Genomic DNA, 16,788 nt, shown 5'->3' on the forward strand with positions numbered 1-16,788 from the left:
CATACAATTTTTATGTGTCAATTTTTAAAATAATTTAAATTTTTTCAAATAAAAATTTGAGGATGTGGAAATATGAAGCATAGCCTATTAGCAAATGTAAACTGGGGCCTGGCACCATGATCTAGCAGGTAAAGAAACTCCTGTGATGACAGCATCCGATATGGGTGCTGGTTTGAGTCCTGGCTGCTCTATTTCTGATCCAGCTCCCAGCTGATGTACCTGGGAAAGCAGCAGAAGACTGATCAAGTGCTTGGACCCTTGTAGCCATGTGGGTGACCTGTAGGAAGCTCCTGTATCTCGGGTCCTGGCTTTGGCCTGGCCTAGCCTGGGCCATTGTAGCTATCTGGGGAATAAACCAGCAGATGGAAGACCTTTCTCTCTGTCTCTCCCTCTCACTCTTACTAACTCTGACTCTCAAAATAAATAAATCTTTAAAAAATTAATAAATAATTTTAGCAACCTATTAAAATAAAATTATACCACCATCTCATTTTTCTCATTTTTAAATTGTACACAAAAATTATTTTTATTTTTTTAAATGGAAGCACTATTATCAGACTTGCTACTAAGGAAAACACAGAAGTCACAAATACATTGATTTTGAGAGTAAAAGAGTTCAGGATAAAATAAGACTGGAGTCCTTTTTTTTTTTTTTGCTGATAGTACCAGCCAAACTTGACCTACCTACCAGGCCAGGTGCTACAAGAGGGGGAGCTGGAAACTGTGGGTCCCATTGAGCACCATAGTTTTAAAGCTATAGAGAGTAAACACTCAGATTGGGAGGGGAAAAAAATAGAAACATTACCTTAAGATTTTCATATTGCTTGTTTAGGTAAAATTAAGTATGAGAGAAGCATGATGAACAATGAGGCACTGGAATTTCTGGAAAATTTAAATTGTTTATAGATTTACTAGGGAAAATATTTGAAATTGGGATGTTTTGGAAAAGTTGTAAATGCATGATTACTAAAGGTAGCAGGAGAAGGGTTGAGTTTAAACATAGACAAAGTACGTAGGGCATCATGAATGGGCCAGTGTTAATGCCAAAATACCCACAGTATATTATTATATATATTATATAATATATATTATATATACCCATACTATATTTAAAATATACACCATGATACTGCAATTCACACAACATAAATAATTTTCAGTCATTTAAATATCTGAGTTCGATTAATTCAGTTTATCATTTCCCTGTGAGAGAGCAGAGGCATTAAATTCAATTAGCAAATTTTAGCACAGGGAACTAAATTTGATCTGATTTTTTTTTTTTTAATTAAAGGCTGATCTAAAGGGAGGAATACAAGAAACTTCTATTCACTCACACCTTTTGCCCAGCTCTGAACATAACAGAGTGAGGTCAGCCAGTAGGAATTCACAGGGTACTGGGAGTGACTGGAGAGAAGAGAGGGAGAGCAACCATGGCGATGAGTAAGTGTGATGACTACACAGCCTTGCTCAGGGCCACGCCTGGTTCAGAGGAAGTACGGTGGCTGAGTACTGCCACCCACACCTGTCAGTCACATCACCCACTGCCTTTCAATTACACACAAAAATCACCAGATCCTGAATTGCCCAAGTCTTGTCGTAAATGTATTTATTATAGTAGCAATAAAGTGCGATAAAATCTCTCTTCTAAGAATTATTACATTTTTTGTGCATTGTACATCACCATTACTTGTCCTCTTTTCCAAAAAAAATTTCAAGGTATAAAATCCCCTAGAATCGCTAGCAGGCATTTTTCATTTCTTTTTTTTTTCTTAAACCTCTGAATGCACCTGAGCTACATAATGGAAAATGCTTTACAACAGGAAAATGATAACTCATTACAAGGAAGGGTTCTCAATATTTTTTTAAATTACTTATACAGTGAAGAGTAGACAAATTTATAACCTGGAAGACCAAAACATAGTGCTCTTTCCTTAAGTACACGAACTGAAAAAAGAACTCACAAAAGTGAATTTCTGAGGAATACATAACAAAATCTGGGCATATTAGCTATTTAAGATATGAAGACTACAACTGCAAATTTTATGACTTGAAAACAGTCAGCTGTAACTATAGGAACGGCAAGTGTATCATAATTTCATGCCTGATTACATCTGTTTTTTTCCTTCTAGAAAAGTTCTCCTCTAAATGGAAACAAAACTCATAGTGATGAGGTCTATAAAATACAGGCAAGGACACCTGCGTGCCAACCAAGGCCCAGAGCAGTGAGGTCATCTTAACTACTCACATACAGAGGAAAGGGCAGACACGAAATCCACCTCTTCCCTGAGATGCAGTCAGAGGGAGACAATACAATAGAAAATAACCTATTTCAAAGCAGTACATTTGTCTGACTTTGAAAATTTCAGGAATTTAACCAAACTGCTACAATAGTATTAATGTATAAAGAATAGATTCTGGAAGGGATTATTTTTTCCCAAAGGTTTTTTTTTTTTTTTTTTTTGACAGTTAGACAGTGAGAGAGAGAGAGAGAAAGCTCTTCCTTCCATTGGTTCACTCCCCAAATGGCCGCTACGGCCGGCACCATGCCAATCCGAAGCCAGGAGCCAGGTGCTTCCTCCTAGTCTCCCAAGCGGGTGCAGGTGCCCTCCTTGGCCACAGCAGAGAGCTGGACTGGAAGAGGAGCAACCGGGACTAGAATCCACACACCTATGGGATGCTGGCGCTGCAGTCAGAGGATTAACCAAGTGAGTCACGGCACTGGCCCTTGGAAGGGACTGTTTTAAGAAATTTAATTATTATACATGTTTCTCTTTAAAAGTGGTCATAGGGTATAATTCCCTATGGTTTGCCAATTCATTTGCTCCTATCATGCTTGCCACATTATATAGCTCTGTTTGAAAATTAAGGAATGGAACAAAGGAAAAAATTAGGACATTAGGAGGATCTATTCCTTGTTTACTATTGCCTCATCAAACTAGACCTCATTCTTCTGATTTATGGTCATCCTATTTGTGCTTGGACCAACTTTAATTAATGCTCAATTTTTTTTCCCCAGAACAAGAGTCACAGAAAACTCATTTTTAAGAGATGTGATGACATGTCCAATTTTGTGCCTTCCAGTTGCTCCCCAAATACATTACTTCATATGGTACAGCTTACTAAATTCTTAGAAGACATAATATATGTTAAGATTTCTCAAGGTGTCCTAGGGCTGTACATGACCATCTGCACCTGAGGACTAGTAGAAAAAGCTTTGGTTCTCTAGCCAGGCTGTCAGGGCTCTGGAAATTTAGAATTAGGCAAAAAAGAAGAATCTGGGCATTCAGGAAAGAGATGCTTGGGACAGGCTTGCAGGACCCAGGTTTAGAGGACTGTCTTGAAGGTCTGAAGACAGAAGAGGAAAAATAGCACGAAATCAACCAAAAGCACCAGGGACATTTGCTGACAAGGAAAAGTATGACACAAGGAGACTTAAGTCGCCAAGGCCCAGGGAGCAGGGCAGAAAGGGCAGGCTGGAGAGAATGGTGTAGGCTGAGGGACAGAGCGACTGTCACAAAAATGACAAAAAGGTGAGAGGGAGAGGGAAAGCATAATGTTCAGTCAATTGATTCTAGAACAATCTTCAGATCAAAATGGGAATGCTCAGAATTGCAACAGGACACACGGATTATCGCACTGAGAAGGGTAATGTTAAAAGACTACCTCTGTAGATAATCTTTTTATTTCCTGTTTGCGCTGATGTTCTGCTACGTTTGCCACGGACTCAGCCAGTTGATAAAGATCTTGCTCCATTGGTGCCCCCATGAAGTTCAGCATTGGTGGCTCCCAACCATTGCGGAAACGTGGGACATAGGGGGGAATAAACTGCTCTTTTGGCCACTCTGTTCTGCAGGAGGACAAGAAGACACAGAAGCAATAACATTAAGAAATGCATCCATGCTCACAATAATCTTCAGTATGCCTAGTCAAATCAAAACAAAAACACATGCCCAGCCTGCCCTCCAGTTATCCAAAAAGGGAAAGCAAACATGTTTATACTAATGGAATGAAATAAATATTGAATTCTGTGGCATGTTCTGTTTTCCCTAAACTGCCCCAATTCAATTCTCCACTAAACCAAACTTTTTTAACATGGATGTAGGTTTTTTTTTTAAAGATTTGTGTCAGGGAAGTGAGAAGGCACAGGTATGATAGTAGTTAGAGCATAACCTTCTCTAGTATCTAAAATGCTTCAGATTCTTATCTTTCCCCTCTCTCCTCTCCCACCATTATGAATTCCCCTGATATTACAGCTGTCTTTCAAAGAAAAATATCCCTGGGAGGATACCTGTCCAGCCATTAAGATGCTGCTTGGGAGTCCAACACCTCACTTCAGAGTGCCTGGGTTCTAGTCTTAGTGGTTTCCACTTTCAGCTTCCTGCTAGTGTAAACCCAGGGAGGCAAAAGTAGTGGTTCAAGTAGTTGGGTCCCTGCATCCCATGTGGGAGATCCAGACTGAGTCCTGACCTCCTGGCTTTGGCTTGACCCAGCCCTAGCTTGTGGGCCTTTGGATAGTGAACCAGTGGAGGAGAGCTTTCTGTCTGTATATCTGTGTGTGTATGTGTGTGTGTATGCACACGTGTGCCATGTGTATGTCTGTTCCTACGCCTTTAACAAAGAAAGAAAAACAGACCAGCATGTTCTTGGGGTTTATGTGCTTTTAAACTATGAAGTTCCCTAAAACAGATGACCAATTTTATTAATTAAATGTATCTACTTGGTTTTCATCAGTGAGGTCAACTAATCTGTAATCATAATCACTATCCATTCATCATCTAATGACTGAGTGAGATTTACTTCTACAAGCTCCTAATCACACATGAACCACAAAAATAACTAGGACAGAAAGTCTAACTTCATTTTTGTCAAAATGTGCTACTTTCTCTTTCCATACAAGATTTAACTCTTCATGTTATATTTCTAAAATGCTGAAATGAGTCACATTATTCAGATTAGTATGTACCTTTATGATTCTTTCCATCTTTGTTTCTACATTGGGACATTCATTTCCTAATATTTATAATAATTAGAGTCAGAAATTGCCCTTTTCTCATGTTAAGAGTTAACATATTTTCATCAGTTTGAAAGGAAGAAAGAGAAACAAAGACACACCAAGGGACAGACCTTCCATTTGCTGGTTCGCTCCCTAAATAATTGGACTGGGCCAGGCTGAGGAGCCCAGAACTCAGTCAAGGTGTCCCATGCAAGAGGCAGGAGTCCAGGTACCTGAGCCATCACCTGCTACCTCACGGGGTGCACAACAGCAGAAAGCTGTTTAGAAAGTGGAGTAGCCAGGACTCAAACCAGGTAGTCTGATAGCAAATTAAGGCATCCCAAGGGGTGACATAATTTCTGCACACACACTCTACCCCACATTTCCTTTTTTGATGCAATTTTACAAATGGTCATTGGTTTTTCCTTATTTTGAGGTAAGACCTAAAGAAACTAAAGAACCTTAGCTATTTTGGCACTATGAGATCTTATTAATTTAGTAGGCTATATGAAAAAAATTCAGGACAGCTCATGAAGGCTTATCATAAAATCACAGCCTGTATAAATCTAATATTAAGGAAATGTATTTAATTAGTTTATATATCATATGTATAGAAAATTACATGTATGAAACAAGGATACTTTGAAGTGTTTGTAGAAAAAATGGAATTGTTTATTTCAGCACAAAAAGTTTTGAAATCCATGAATAGTATATTCATAATAAGTGTTTCAATGAAGCTTTTGAAGAGCTCTTATCTGGATGGATTTCATATATTAATAAATAGATAATATACATAAATATTAATTGTAATATAAAAGCAACAACTGCAGTGCTTTCAAAGAATTTGTTGTTCAGTGAACCACTAAAAGTATAAATTATATCCCAGTACAAACAGTTGTCAAAGTTCAAAACATTTGGGAATGATTATTATATGTTTCAATAGGATAAAAAGAAAAGGAAAAAAATTATAGACTGGTCTATGACTAGCCCATTCAAAAACATTAGGAAGACAAACTTGTAAGCTATCATACTGAATGTTCTACTAACGAGAGAAGTAAAGACTTGAAGGCCAGAGCTGTGGCATAGTAGCCTGCAGCTCTGGCATCCCAAATGGGTGCCAGTTCATGTCCCGGCTGCTCCTCTTCCAATCCAGCTCTCTGCGTATGGCCTAGGAAAGCAGAAGATGGCCCACGTGCTTGGGCCCCTGCACCCATGTGGGAGACCTGGGAGAAGCTCCTGGCTCCTGGCTTTGTTTTGGCTCGCTGTTTGTGGCCATTTGGGGAGTGAACCAGTGGATGGAAGACCTCTGTATCTCCTCCTATCTGTAACTCTGTCTCTCAAATAAATAAATAAATAAATGTTTAAAAAAAGAGTTGGGTAAATGAACAGAATAAAAATTATTCACATATCATAAAATCAGAAATATTTTTATAACCTGCCTTGCTCAGCAAATGTCAGAAGTGCAATTATTACGTGTCTTCCACAATAATTTCATTGACAAATGTACAATTTTTTTAAAGTTTTTTTTTTTTTTGAAAGGCAGATACAGAGACAAAGAGAAAGAGAGATTTGGTTCACTGCCCAAATGCCTGCAACAGCCAGGGCTGGACTAGGCCACTCAGGAGCTAAGAACTCCATTCAGGTCTCCCATGTAGTGGCAGAGACCTAAGAACTTACACTGTCTTCCACTGCTTTCTCAGGCACATTAGCAGGGAGCCAGATCAGAAGTAGAGCAGCTGGTACTCAAACCAGCGCTCACAGCGGATGCCAGCATTGCAGGTGGCATTTTAACCCTTTGTACCACAATGCAGGCCCCAAATGCACAATTCTTAAAATTTCCACGCTTCCTTACCAATCCCACTCTGACTGTCCCAGTCCAAGAGAATAAACCTCTACTATGGCAATAATATTCCAAGAGCCTCTCTCCCTCCAGTTACTTTTCCCCTTGTTTTTGCTAGATTCAGCCATCAGGTTGATCTTTGTAAAACCTGATGGCATTATGTCACATTCCTGTTAACAACATTACCAGCCCTCCAAAACCCACAGGGCCACAATCCAACCTTTGGCATGGCAGTGGAAGTCTTCATAATCCAGCCCTGCTTTTCTTGGTCTGCCTCATTAAATGTCGCTCCTCTTCTGGCAACTATGCCTTTGCTCATATTCCATTCTCTTAAATTTCCTGCTTCAAGCACTCACTTGCACTTCACCCTCTACTGGGAAGGCCCTCTCCCTGCTATGCATTTGCAAAAACCCTAGTGATCCTGCTGAAAGGCAGTTTTAAGCCAAGTAGGTATGAACATCAACTCTAGAGCCAGATGGCCTAGGTTCATATCCCTGCTCCTTATTTACAAGTTGTGAGGCTTTGGGCAAAATACTCAACCTCTCTGTGCCTCACTTTCTTCATCTGTGTAACAGAATAACAAGACTACCTATGTGAAGTGTATGGTATGTAAATACTATATATACTATATATAGAGAGAGAGAGTATTTACATACACTAGTTTGTATAAGCACTAAATACACTATGCATGCATGTATACGTATACATAGTTGTATATATACATATTCCTACTAGTATTCCATATTCTTGATTTTAAATGCCAGCTCTTCTTTGAAAGCTAACTACCCTTCTCTCTACATCTTCCTCCTTATTATTCCAGATTGTCAACCAACAGCATTTATTTATGACTACTCATGGCATTCATTTTCTTATATTGTATGTATTTCTCTCTCTCCCATTAGATGTCTAGCTTTTTAAGGGCTTAGGTTTTTTCATACTACAAGATCTAGTCCTTCGTATACAGAAAATTAAATCAATGTCTCATTAGATCCGTGTAATAAGCAAAGAACCATACCTAAAAGCATTACAGGCATTAAATGCTGAATTCATATTGCTTACCTGGCTTTCATCCAGGCTTCTCCCAGTGACATCCACAACTGCCGTTCCTCAGTGTTGACAGTGTAACTTAAGAAGTCAATCGTGTCCTTAGTCAAGAGAGGACTAAGTACTGAACTGGCTAGGTCAGGACCTCCTGTTGCCTGCACCACCTAAAATAACAACAAACCATATTTCAGCAAAAAGATAACAATTACTGGTGTAATTTTCAAAATATGTAGATTAAAAACTCCTGCCAAAACCAGATTTTTTTTTAATCAAATTAAATCTTGGGAGCAGGCTTTTAGCTTAGAGGTTAAGACACTGGTCAGATTGCCTGGGTTTGAATCCTACCTCAGGTGCCTGACTCCAGATCCCTGCTCATGCAGACTCTGGGAGGAAGTACATGATGGCTCAAAAGTGATTGAGTTCCCGCCACCCACATGAGAGAACTGGACTGATTTCCAGGCTACTGGCTTTGGTCTTGGCCTAGCTGTTCCCTCCCTCTCTCTCTCTCCCCCACACAATTTTTATGTAAATTTTGATGTTGTTCAATGTACTACTGGGTAATAAACAACTTTTGCCAAATCAACTTGTTCAGCCCAACAGTGTCTTAAAATTCAAAATGAAAGCCAACAATTTAACACCTTTCATAGTATGTGCCTATTACTTGTACACAACTGTGCTTGCCCTGGAAAACACTGGTGGCTATGCAGAGAATTCTAAGTCAAGTGGTTTAGCATAGCTATTTTTCATACTGATCTGTGTATCTCTACCTGCACATCTCTTGTGCCACTTTTGAAAAATATCGTTCCAGGGCCGGCGTCGCGGCTCACTAGGATAATCCTCCACCTGTGACACCGGCACCCCAGGTTCTAGTCCCAGCTGGGGCACTGGATTCTGTCCTGGTTGCTCCTCTTCCAGTCCAGCTCTCTGCTGTGGCCCGGGAGTGCAGTGGAGAATGGCCCAGGTCCTTGGGCCCTGTACCCGCATGGGAGACCAAGAGGAAGTGCCTGGCTCCTGGCTTCAGATCAGTGCAGCACGCAGGCCGTGATGCACTAGTCATAGCGGCCACTTGGGGTGTGAACCAACGGAAAAAGGAAGAACTTTCTCTCTCTCTCTCTCTCTCTCTCTCTCTCTCTCACTGTCTAACTCTGCCTGTCAAAAAAAAAAAAAAAAAAAAAAAAAAGAAAGAAAGAAAGAAAGAAAGAAAGAAAGAAAGAAAGAAAAGTATCGTTCCAGAAACGAGACTCACATTCATAGTCTATGGCTGTGTTTACACAGATAAACAAAAATTAAAAAAAAAAATCCAGGGAGAAGGGAAAGAAGAATGAGAATTAATACCCTGAATCTATGGCATTTTTTTTCCCCCAGAATTCAATTCTAGGAAGTGGTCCTGATTTAACAGTGATATTATAATGACTAGCTGAAACAAATAACAGGTGCAACTGTCTGATAAGCAAGATGACAGTAAGTGGTTGACCAAAAACTGCTCCAAATCTATTTCTCAGGAGCTATGTCCTAGCTAACGATGGTAGTTATCTCCTAAAGCAGAAGCCAGAATCCTTTTCTAAAAATCTCCTTTTCTCATAAATGTGGCACAAGATGGAAGATATTCTGAATGGCTCCAGACCAAGAGTCAATTTCCCTCCTGCCACATAGGTCTTGTCAGCTGGTGATGCTGTTCCTTGATCTGTCTGCAAATACCATTCCCAGTCCCCAGGATGCTCATCCATCACTCAGAACAACAGGCAGGTACTACTACTTCCTCCTAACCATAGTGTGACTCCAATGCTCCACATCCTGCATCCAGTGTCCTAAAAACAATTCTTAAATATTTGTAGCTTATTACTTTATAATCTATGGTTTTTTTTTCAGTGTCCCCTCACTTGAGCACTTGGAATAAGACTTACTTGAATTTGACAGTACAGGAGACAGAGTCTTAGTAGAATGAATGAAAATACATGAAAGAGAGAATGGCAGATAAAGAAGCTGACTACCTGGTACAGCAATTTTTAATTTCTGAGTCCTACAGGCAGGACTCGAGCCCAGGCATTCTGATATGGGATATGGGTATCCAAGCAGCTTCTTAACCACTCTACCAAATTCCCACCTTCCCTCACACATTTCTACATAGTAGTCAGAATAACCCTTTTCTTCTATAAATACTCAAATTGTCAAAGGCCTCAAAATTCCCTAAAGGATCAAAGAGATGTGTCCTCCTGTTACCTTGACAGTCTCATATTCTTTTAATCTTTACTTTATTATTTTGTTGAAATCATAATAGGCACTAATTACAAGAACACGCTTTGTGTGTTAACACTCAGAGCATTTGTGTTAGCTATCCTCTGTCTGGAATTCTCTTCCTTAAGGAATTAGTCATATGGATTTCTAATGTCTTTTCTCCAATGACATTTTCTCAGTGAGATTTCCCTTTATGCAGCTATGCCACACACACACACACACACACACACACCTGGCAGTACTCGCTGTTCTCCTTCCTACTCTATTTTCCACATAGCATTTAATCTTTAGAAAACTGTATTATGTATACACTCATTTATCTTACTGACTGCCCCCCACATTATGAAGTAAATTCCAAGAGCATAACATTTTTGACCGCCTTGTTCCTGATGAGCTGTTATAATGCCAAGCACACGTAAAGCTCTCAATTAGTATTTGCTGGATAAATACATAATTGAACAAACAATTAAACCGGAGACCATTTAGGAAATGGAAGAACTGCTAATGAAAAGAGTATGAGTCTCTGATAATTCATGGAACAAAGCCATCCACCCAGCACTGCATTCCTCATGACTAACCTATGTGAGAAAGAGAAAGCTGTCTATATTATCCAAGTCACAATATCAATATATTTTATACTCGTGTATAATGAAACGCTAGTACCCCATAACTCTTTGTTTCTTCTTTGTATCTCCCTAGTTTTCTAAGGATACTAGTTTCCTCATCTGTAAAACAAGGTATTTGAATGAAATGATTTCTAAGGTTCTTTTAAACATTCAAATTTCACATTCTCAATGTTTGCACAGATACCAAGAGAATTATCACCCACACAAGGAAATGAAGAAAACTTTCTATAAATTAATAAAGACACTTGGGGTTAAAACCTACCCAGAATGATTACTTTACTAAGTCAAGAAAATCTCACCATATTCAAAGGAGTAAACAGAAAATGAACCAAATCTGCAGCACTGGGGTTTTGGATGTGAGACTTCAATTTGGCCTGCAACATTAAGAAAACAATACGATGATGATATAATTGAGCAAAACACAGACACTTTAAAAGATCCAAAATAGACCCTTCAAAAATATTTTCCTATCAGTTTTATTTCCATGTATTCATAACATGGGCCAAGAGAGATAAAGAGAAGTGAGTTTTAAGAAAAATAGGAGTTCTTCTTTTTTGCTTTCTTACCAAGTCTCCTGGATGTATTTTACTATCTGTTATTTTAAATAAAGACACATCAAAAACACACACCAAAAGATGCATTAAAAGCTGTTTCTTAATTTAATCAGTAGCATCTTGGCTAGAATTTGCTCTTTTTCATTTATTTCTTCTATTTCTATATAAATAAATTTCACTTACCAGAAGGTTAAATCCATGTTTAAATTTTTGGAAACAGTCAACAAATTCGTCAGGAGGTGGGGGTTTTGCCCTCAGTGTTAAGACACCCTCTATTGAAATAAATGAGAGGAGGGACACATGAGAGTTATTAAGTGAAAAAACTATAATCACATTTATGCCTGTAAATTTTTATGGTCAAACCAGGAAGGCTACCTAGTTACTCTATCGCATCCACAAAGTAAGGATTAGATCCAAAGTTTCAAATGATTTCCTCTATGAGACTATCAATTACTCATGCAATTCTATAAATACATACTGTAGCCCATCCTCGTGCCAGTGATTGTGCTTATCATTGTGAAGACTATAAAAGTGAATGAGTTACACTCTCAAGGGCCTGAAAAATCTAATTAAAGACATGAATCAGATAAATAACAGAACTGCCAACTAAGTGTTAGGAGAAGGAACTGCAGTGGTTGGGGCATAGGGAAATATATACCTAAAAGGTGCTTCCCGGGGAAAGCAGCTTTTACGGTGGTATTTGCAAAGTTTGCTTCAGGGCAACTGGGTGAGAAAAGCATCATTGTTGGACAAAAGCAGCATAAGTTAAAAACATGGAAAAAGAAAACTGCATGTACATGAAACAATAAACAGAAAAGCAGAGAGATAACAGAATGGAGGCATACATAAAGATTAGATTTTAGATGACCTTGATTGTCAGAGTGTGATGCTAGACTTAAATTGATGTAACATAGAGCTAACATGCTTTATAGCAGCATACAGAATGAAGAGGGTGACTTAGAACTTCATAAGAATATTCTCAAAGCATGGAAGAGTGGAAGCAGGAAGCTGCCTAATATGAAGACAGAAAGAACTATATGCTGGTTACAAAAAGGAAAAGGGAAATAACTAGGTAGAGGAGATATTGAGAAAATAAAATTGACATTTTCAATTAGGTAAAGAATGGAGTCAGAGAAGAATATATGGTTTTGAACCTATGTAAAAAGAAGATAATATACTCTTTATAATGAATGGAGGAGTAATAAATGGTTTGAGATTTCAGGAAGCAATAATGTCTAATTTCAGACTATAAGGACTAATTTCAGACACACATTTAGAAGATACAGCTAAAGGTCAGATGCTTCTTTTACAGATACAAGATGGAGGAAGATTGAAGTGTCATCTGTCATGGAAGAGATATTTATTTACTTCTCTTTTATGTACTTCAATCTTTACCATTTTCCCAGAAGCAGTATAAACATTACTTCTGTAATTATAATTTTATAAATGTTGAGGCTACTTAAAACAGCTGTACTGCAGTATACTTCGAAACTGCTTGTATGTGACTATGCACGTGGATGCAATACTCAGACATTTATGATTAAAAATTTCCATCCATTGACACTTTACAATATTTTAATGAGAAAAACCAACTCTTACTTAACAGCATAATAAAGTTCTATGTTTATAATAAAATAAATCCAAATATGAGAAGAACAGACTTACAGCTTTCCTCAATAGACACTAATTTCATAATTGATGAAAGCTATCAACAGATAGCTACCACATGAATCCCAGAGTGTCAGTGACAGGTAAAACATGCTAGGGTCTTTGTCTACCACAGGCAATCTCAAACCACAATGAACCCTTCCTTGGGCTCGCTGGAATCCTCCTTAAACCTCTGGTGCTACCCCAAAACTGAAAAATGGACCTTGGCCCAAAGTGAATGGAGTTTTGCTGAACAGCTCACAAAGACAGAAACTGCTTATCACTGGGGTTCTGAACAGTCTTTAGAGGATTAAAAAAATCTTTTTGTGTGTGTGCATCAGTTTTCCTGTAAATACAGTGTTTTGTTAAACTTTGCTTTATATATTTGTCAGACAAATTGCCAGTAAATATATACTGTGATAGTATTAACAATTTTGTGACTATTTTAAAATTTACATGATTAAAGTTAAACATTTTTTCATTTGATTATTGTTTATAGCTCTGGCCTACTTTCCTGCTGGACTGTGGTCTTTTTACTTTTTATTTCTTGACCTTTTTATTTAGTTGAGCTATGAGGCCTTGGAAGATAATGTAAATTAAAAATGTGGCATCTCAAAAATTAAAAATAATTAAATGATCAAAAAAAAGAAAGTCCACCTTACCTCCTGGTCCTTTCTTTTTACTTTTCTTAGTTTTCTTTCTTCTAGAAAGCTCAGAAAATGCTTCTGCTGCTTTTTGGAGTTTTGTGATAAAAAATTCAATGTCATCCAAGATGTGATTTAAGATTTGCTGGAATTAGAAATTATACAGTAAAATATTAGATAAAACAAAACTATTTTTTACTTTAGCTATATACTGTTAATCAATAATGAACATAAAGTATTTTTCCAAACAGAAAAAAAAACCAAAAAACCCCCACATACAAATTTAGGGTTTATGACTAATTCTAAGAAAAAGCATTACATTAAATATACCCGTGGATAATTCTGACATTTACATTTTTCTCTAGCTTAATTTTGCTCTATTATCAATGCCATCAAGAAAGCATTCACAATATCTACTCAGATTATTAATGATTTTCAATTACTCTAATTTTCTCCTAGTGTTCTCCCACTCAAAGTGAGGAGAAAAAAAAATTCTAAGAAACATTTTGTTAAAAGAGCACCAAACATTTTTGTTTTCTTAATAAATGTCCCAACAAAGCATTGACAATTTCTTGGAATTAAAGGTATATAGAATTGCGTGATAACTTAATACACAATAGCTAATCTGCAATATAGGCATTAATAAGCATTTCTAAAAAGCATAACAAACTAATAATGAATTCTGATTTCAAGGACCATTGGAACAATTGTATTTCATACACTACCAGTATGTGTACAATGTGACAATTTTCCAATTAAAAGACTAGGAATCAGAGTTAAGTAAGCATCTAAGCATAACATGTAACAGTGTGATGTAAAAATAAATTGTAAATTTTAACTTCAAAAGGAATTCAAATTCCTTTATGTATTCCCAAATAAGAAGTGTATGTGCAATATAAAAAGCAAATGTATCATATTAACATCATTTTTTTTTTTTTTTTTGGACAGGCAGAGTGGACAGTGAGAGAGAGAGACAGAGAGAAAGGTCTTCCTTTGCCATTGGTTCATCCTCCAGTGGCCGCCCTGGCTGGCGCGCTGCAGCCCGCGCACAGCGCTGATCCGAAGCCGGGAGCCAGGTGCTTCTCCTGGTCTCCCATGCAGGTGCAGGGCTCAAGAACTTGGGCCATCCTCCACTGCACTCCCGGGCCACAGCAGAGAGCTGGCCTGGAAGAGAGGCAACCAGGACAGAATCTGGCACCCCGACCGAGACAAGAACCCAGTGTGCCAGTGCCACAGGTGGAGGATTAGCCTTTTGAGCCGAGGCACAGGCCAACGTCATTTTCTATTGTTACATCATAGTGCATTGTCATTCTGCCAGTAATTTATTATGGGTAAATAAAAACAAATACAGTATACCTTTATAAAGTGTTGAATTTCAAGTATTTATTCTTAAAAATGTTCCTTATCTTACAGGCATTCTAAAATATATCATTTTTTAAAAAATTATTGTTTTTAAAGATATGTTTATTTGAAAGGTAAAGTTAGAGAAAACAATCTTCTATCCACTGGTTTACTTCCCAAATGGCTGTAAAGGCAGGGGCTGCACAAGGTCAAAGCCAGGAGCTTCTTCTGGGTTTCCCACGTGGGTGCAGGGACCCAAGGAATTGAGCCATCTTTTGCCACTTTCCCAGGCACATTAGCAGGGAGCTGAATTGGAAGTGGAGCAGCTGGGAATTGAACTGGCACCCTTATGAGATAGCAGCTTTGCAGGCAGTGGCTTAACCTGTTATTCCACAACTCCCCCCCCTAAAATATATTCTTCATAAATGGTAAAATGATACATTTTTACAATTCAAATTATGAATTACAAACTATATACAAAGGAAAACTGGACTCTCTCTCTCTCAAAAATGGTAATTCAGCTTAAGTTCCTTTATTAAATAGTTAAAATACTAGTTTTTCTCATTCAGCCCAAGTCCATGAACTAAATATGGGCACAGGAGCAAAATAGTTAAGGAAAAACACCGATTTAAAGGACATAACTATCATGGGAAAGAGAAAATACAGTATTCACAAAATACTGTTATATAAATTAACTTCATTTTCTTGTGGATTTTTATTTTCTTCTTGAAAAAAATAAAAGGCCAGGGACTGGAATTGTGGTGTAAAGGATGAAGCCTGAGCTTGTAATGCCAGAGACCATATTGCAGTACCAGTTTAAGTCCTGGCTGCTCTGCTTCCGGTCCGGCTCCTTGCTGATGTGCCTTGAAAGGTAGCAAAAGAGGGTCTATATGCTTGGGTCTCGCAATCCCTATGGCAGACCAGTATGGAAGTCCTGGCTCCCGGCTCACCATTTGAGGAGTCAATCAGTGGATGGAAGTTTTCCCTCTGTCTCTCCTTCTCTGTTGTTCTGTTCTTTAAAATAAATAAATCTGAAGCCAATGATCTAAAAATGACTGTTGCACTCACCACTTCTCTGTCAATTCGTGCCGCCATCATCTCGGGTGTTTCTTCCTGCTCATGATAGTGTCTTGGTTTCTCAACTAAAGAAGAAAAATCAGAAATCTTTCAACCATTGCTTCAAACAATTCCAACAGAGGACATGAAAACATGAAAATGTATGGAGGAAAGAGTGCCATCTGGGAAAGAAATACCTGCACTGGATACACAAATCAGAACAGGACTCAAAATCCACACAATGAGTCCTTGCCACCACAGCAGAAGCGCTGGGTGGAGCTGAAGGACTGCCTCCCCATTTTAGCACAATGTGTACTGACCCTGCAGTGCTCCTCTGTTTTTTCACTTCCCAGTATCAGCTCCTCGTGGAGTCAACTCTTAGCATCCTTTAATTTCTACACAAGAAATATACACCAGCATTTAAGCACCTATGTCTCAAAAAAACATCCAACTAAGTTCTAATGCAGCAAAGCTAAGTTTTCATACATTCCAACACTGATGAAAAGAAAGTGTTGCACCTTTGGATGGTATAGTGCTTTTTAAAATTCTAGTTGTAATTAAGCTTAAAATGTTCAATGTTGGGCTCAACTTTAAGCCACACTCCTTAAAAGCAGAAATGCCTATAAGAATTTGCAGTGAAGAATAAATGTCTCAAGAGAACACAAGGCATTGACATTGCTCAGGTGGCTGCGGCATCACGTTACTCATGAGGTCATTACCATGAGCTCTCTCCTGGCATGAAGTAGTTTACGAACACACATAGATATCTGGTACAAATACTTTATGGTAGACGACATTTTAAAATGCA

At 38.2% G+C, this 16,788-nt stretch overlaps 1 protein-coding gene across 10 annotated transcripts in view; it reads right to left on the minus strand.

Moving 5' to 3' along the window:
- The window catches only part of EPS8 (EGFR pathway substrate 8, signaling adaptor), a 188,473-nt gene that overhangs the window by 32,713 nt on the left and 138,972 nt on the right, over window positions 1-16,788 (minus strand). For all 10 annotated transcript variants that reach the window (XM_070049440.2, XM_070049441.2, XM_089303877.1 and 7 more), the window contains 6 exons: window positions 15,993-16,066; window positions 13,602-13,728; window positions 11,476-11,564; window positions 11,038-11,112; window positions 7,893-8,041; window positions 3,664-3,847 (listed from right to left, as the gene is read on the minus strand). In XM_070049440.2, the coding sequence (XP_069905541.2) occupies window positions 3,664-3,847; window positions 7,893-8,041; window positions 11,038-11,112; window positions 11,476-11,564; window positions 13,602-13,728; window positions 15,993-16,066 (698 nt within the window). The remainder of the gene's footprint in view (window positions 1-3,663; window positions 3,848-7,892; window positions 8,042-11,037; window positions 11,113-11,475; window positions 11,565-13,601; window positions 13,729-15,992; window positions 16,067-16,788) is intronic.

This window comes from Oryctolagus cuniculus, chromosome 9 (assembly GCF_051225735.1).
Source record: "Oryctolagus cuniculus isolate XC-2025 breed Fujian yellow rabbit chromosome 9, ASM5122573v1, whole genome shotgun sequence".
Taxonomy (NCBI): domain Eukaryota; kingdom Metazoa; phylum Chordata; class Mammalia; order Lagomorpha; family Leporidae; genus Oryctolagus; species Oryctolagus cuniculus.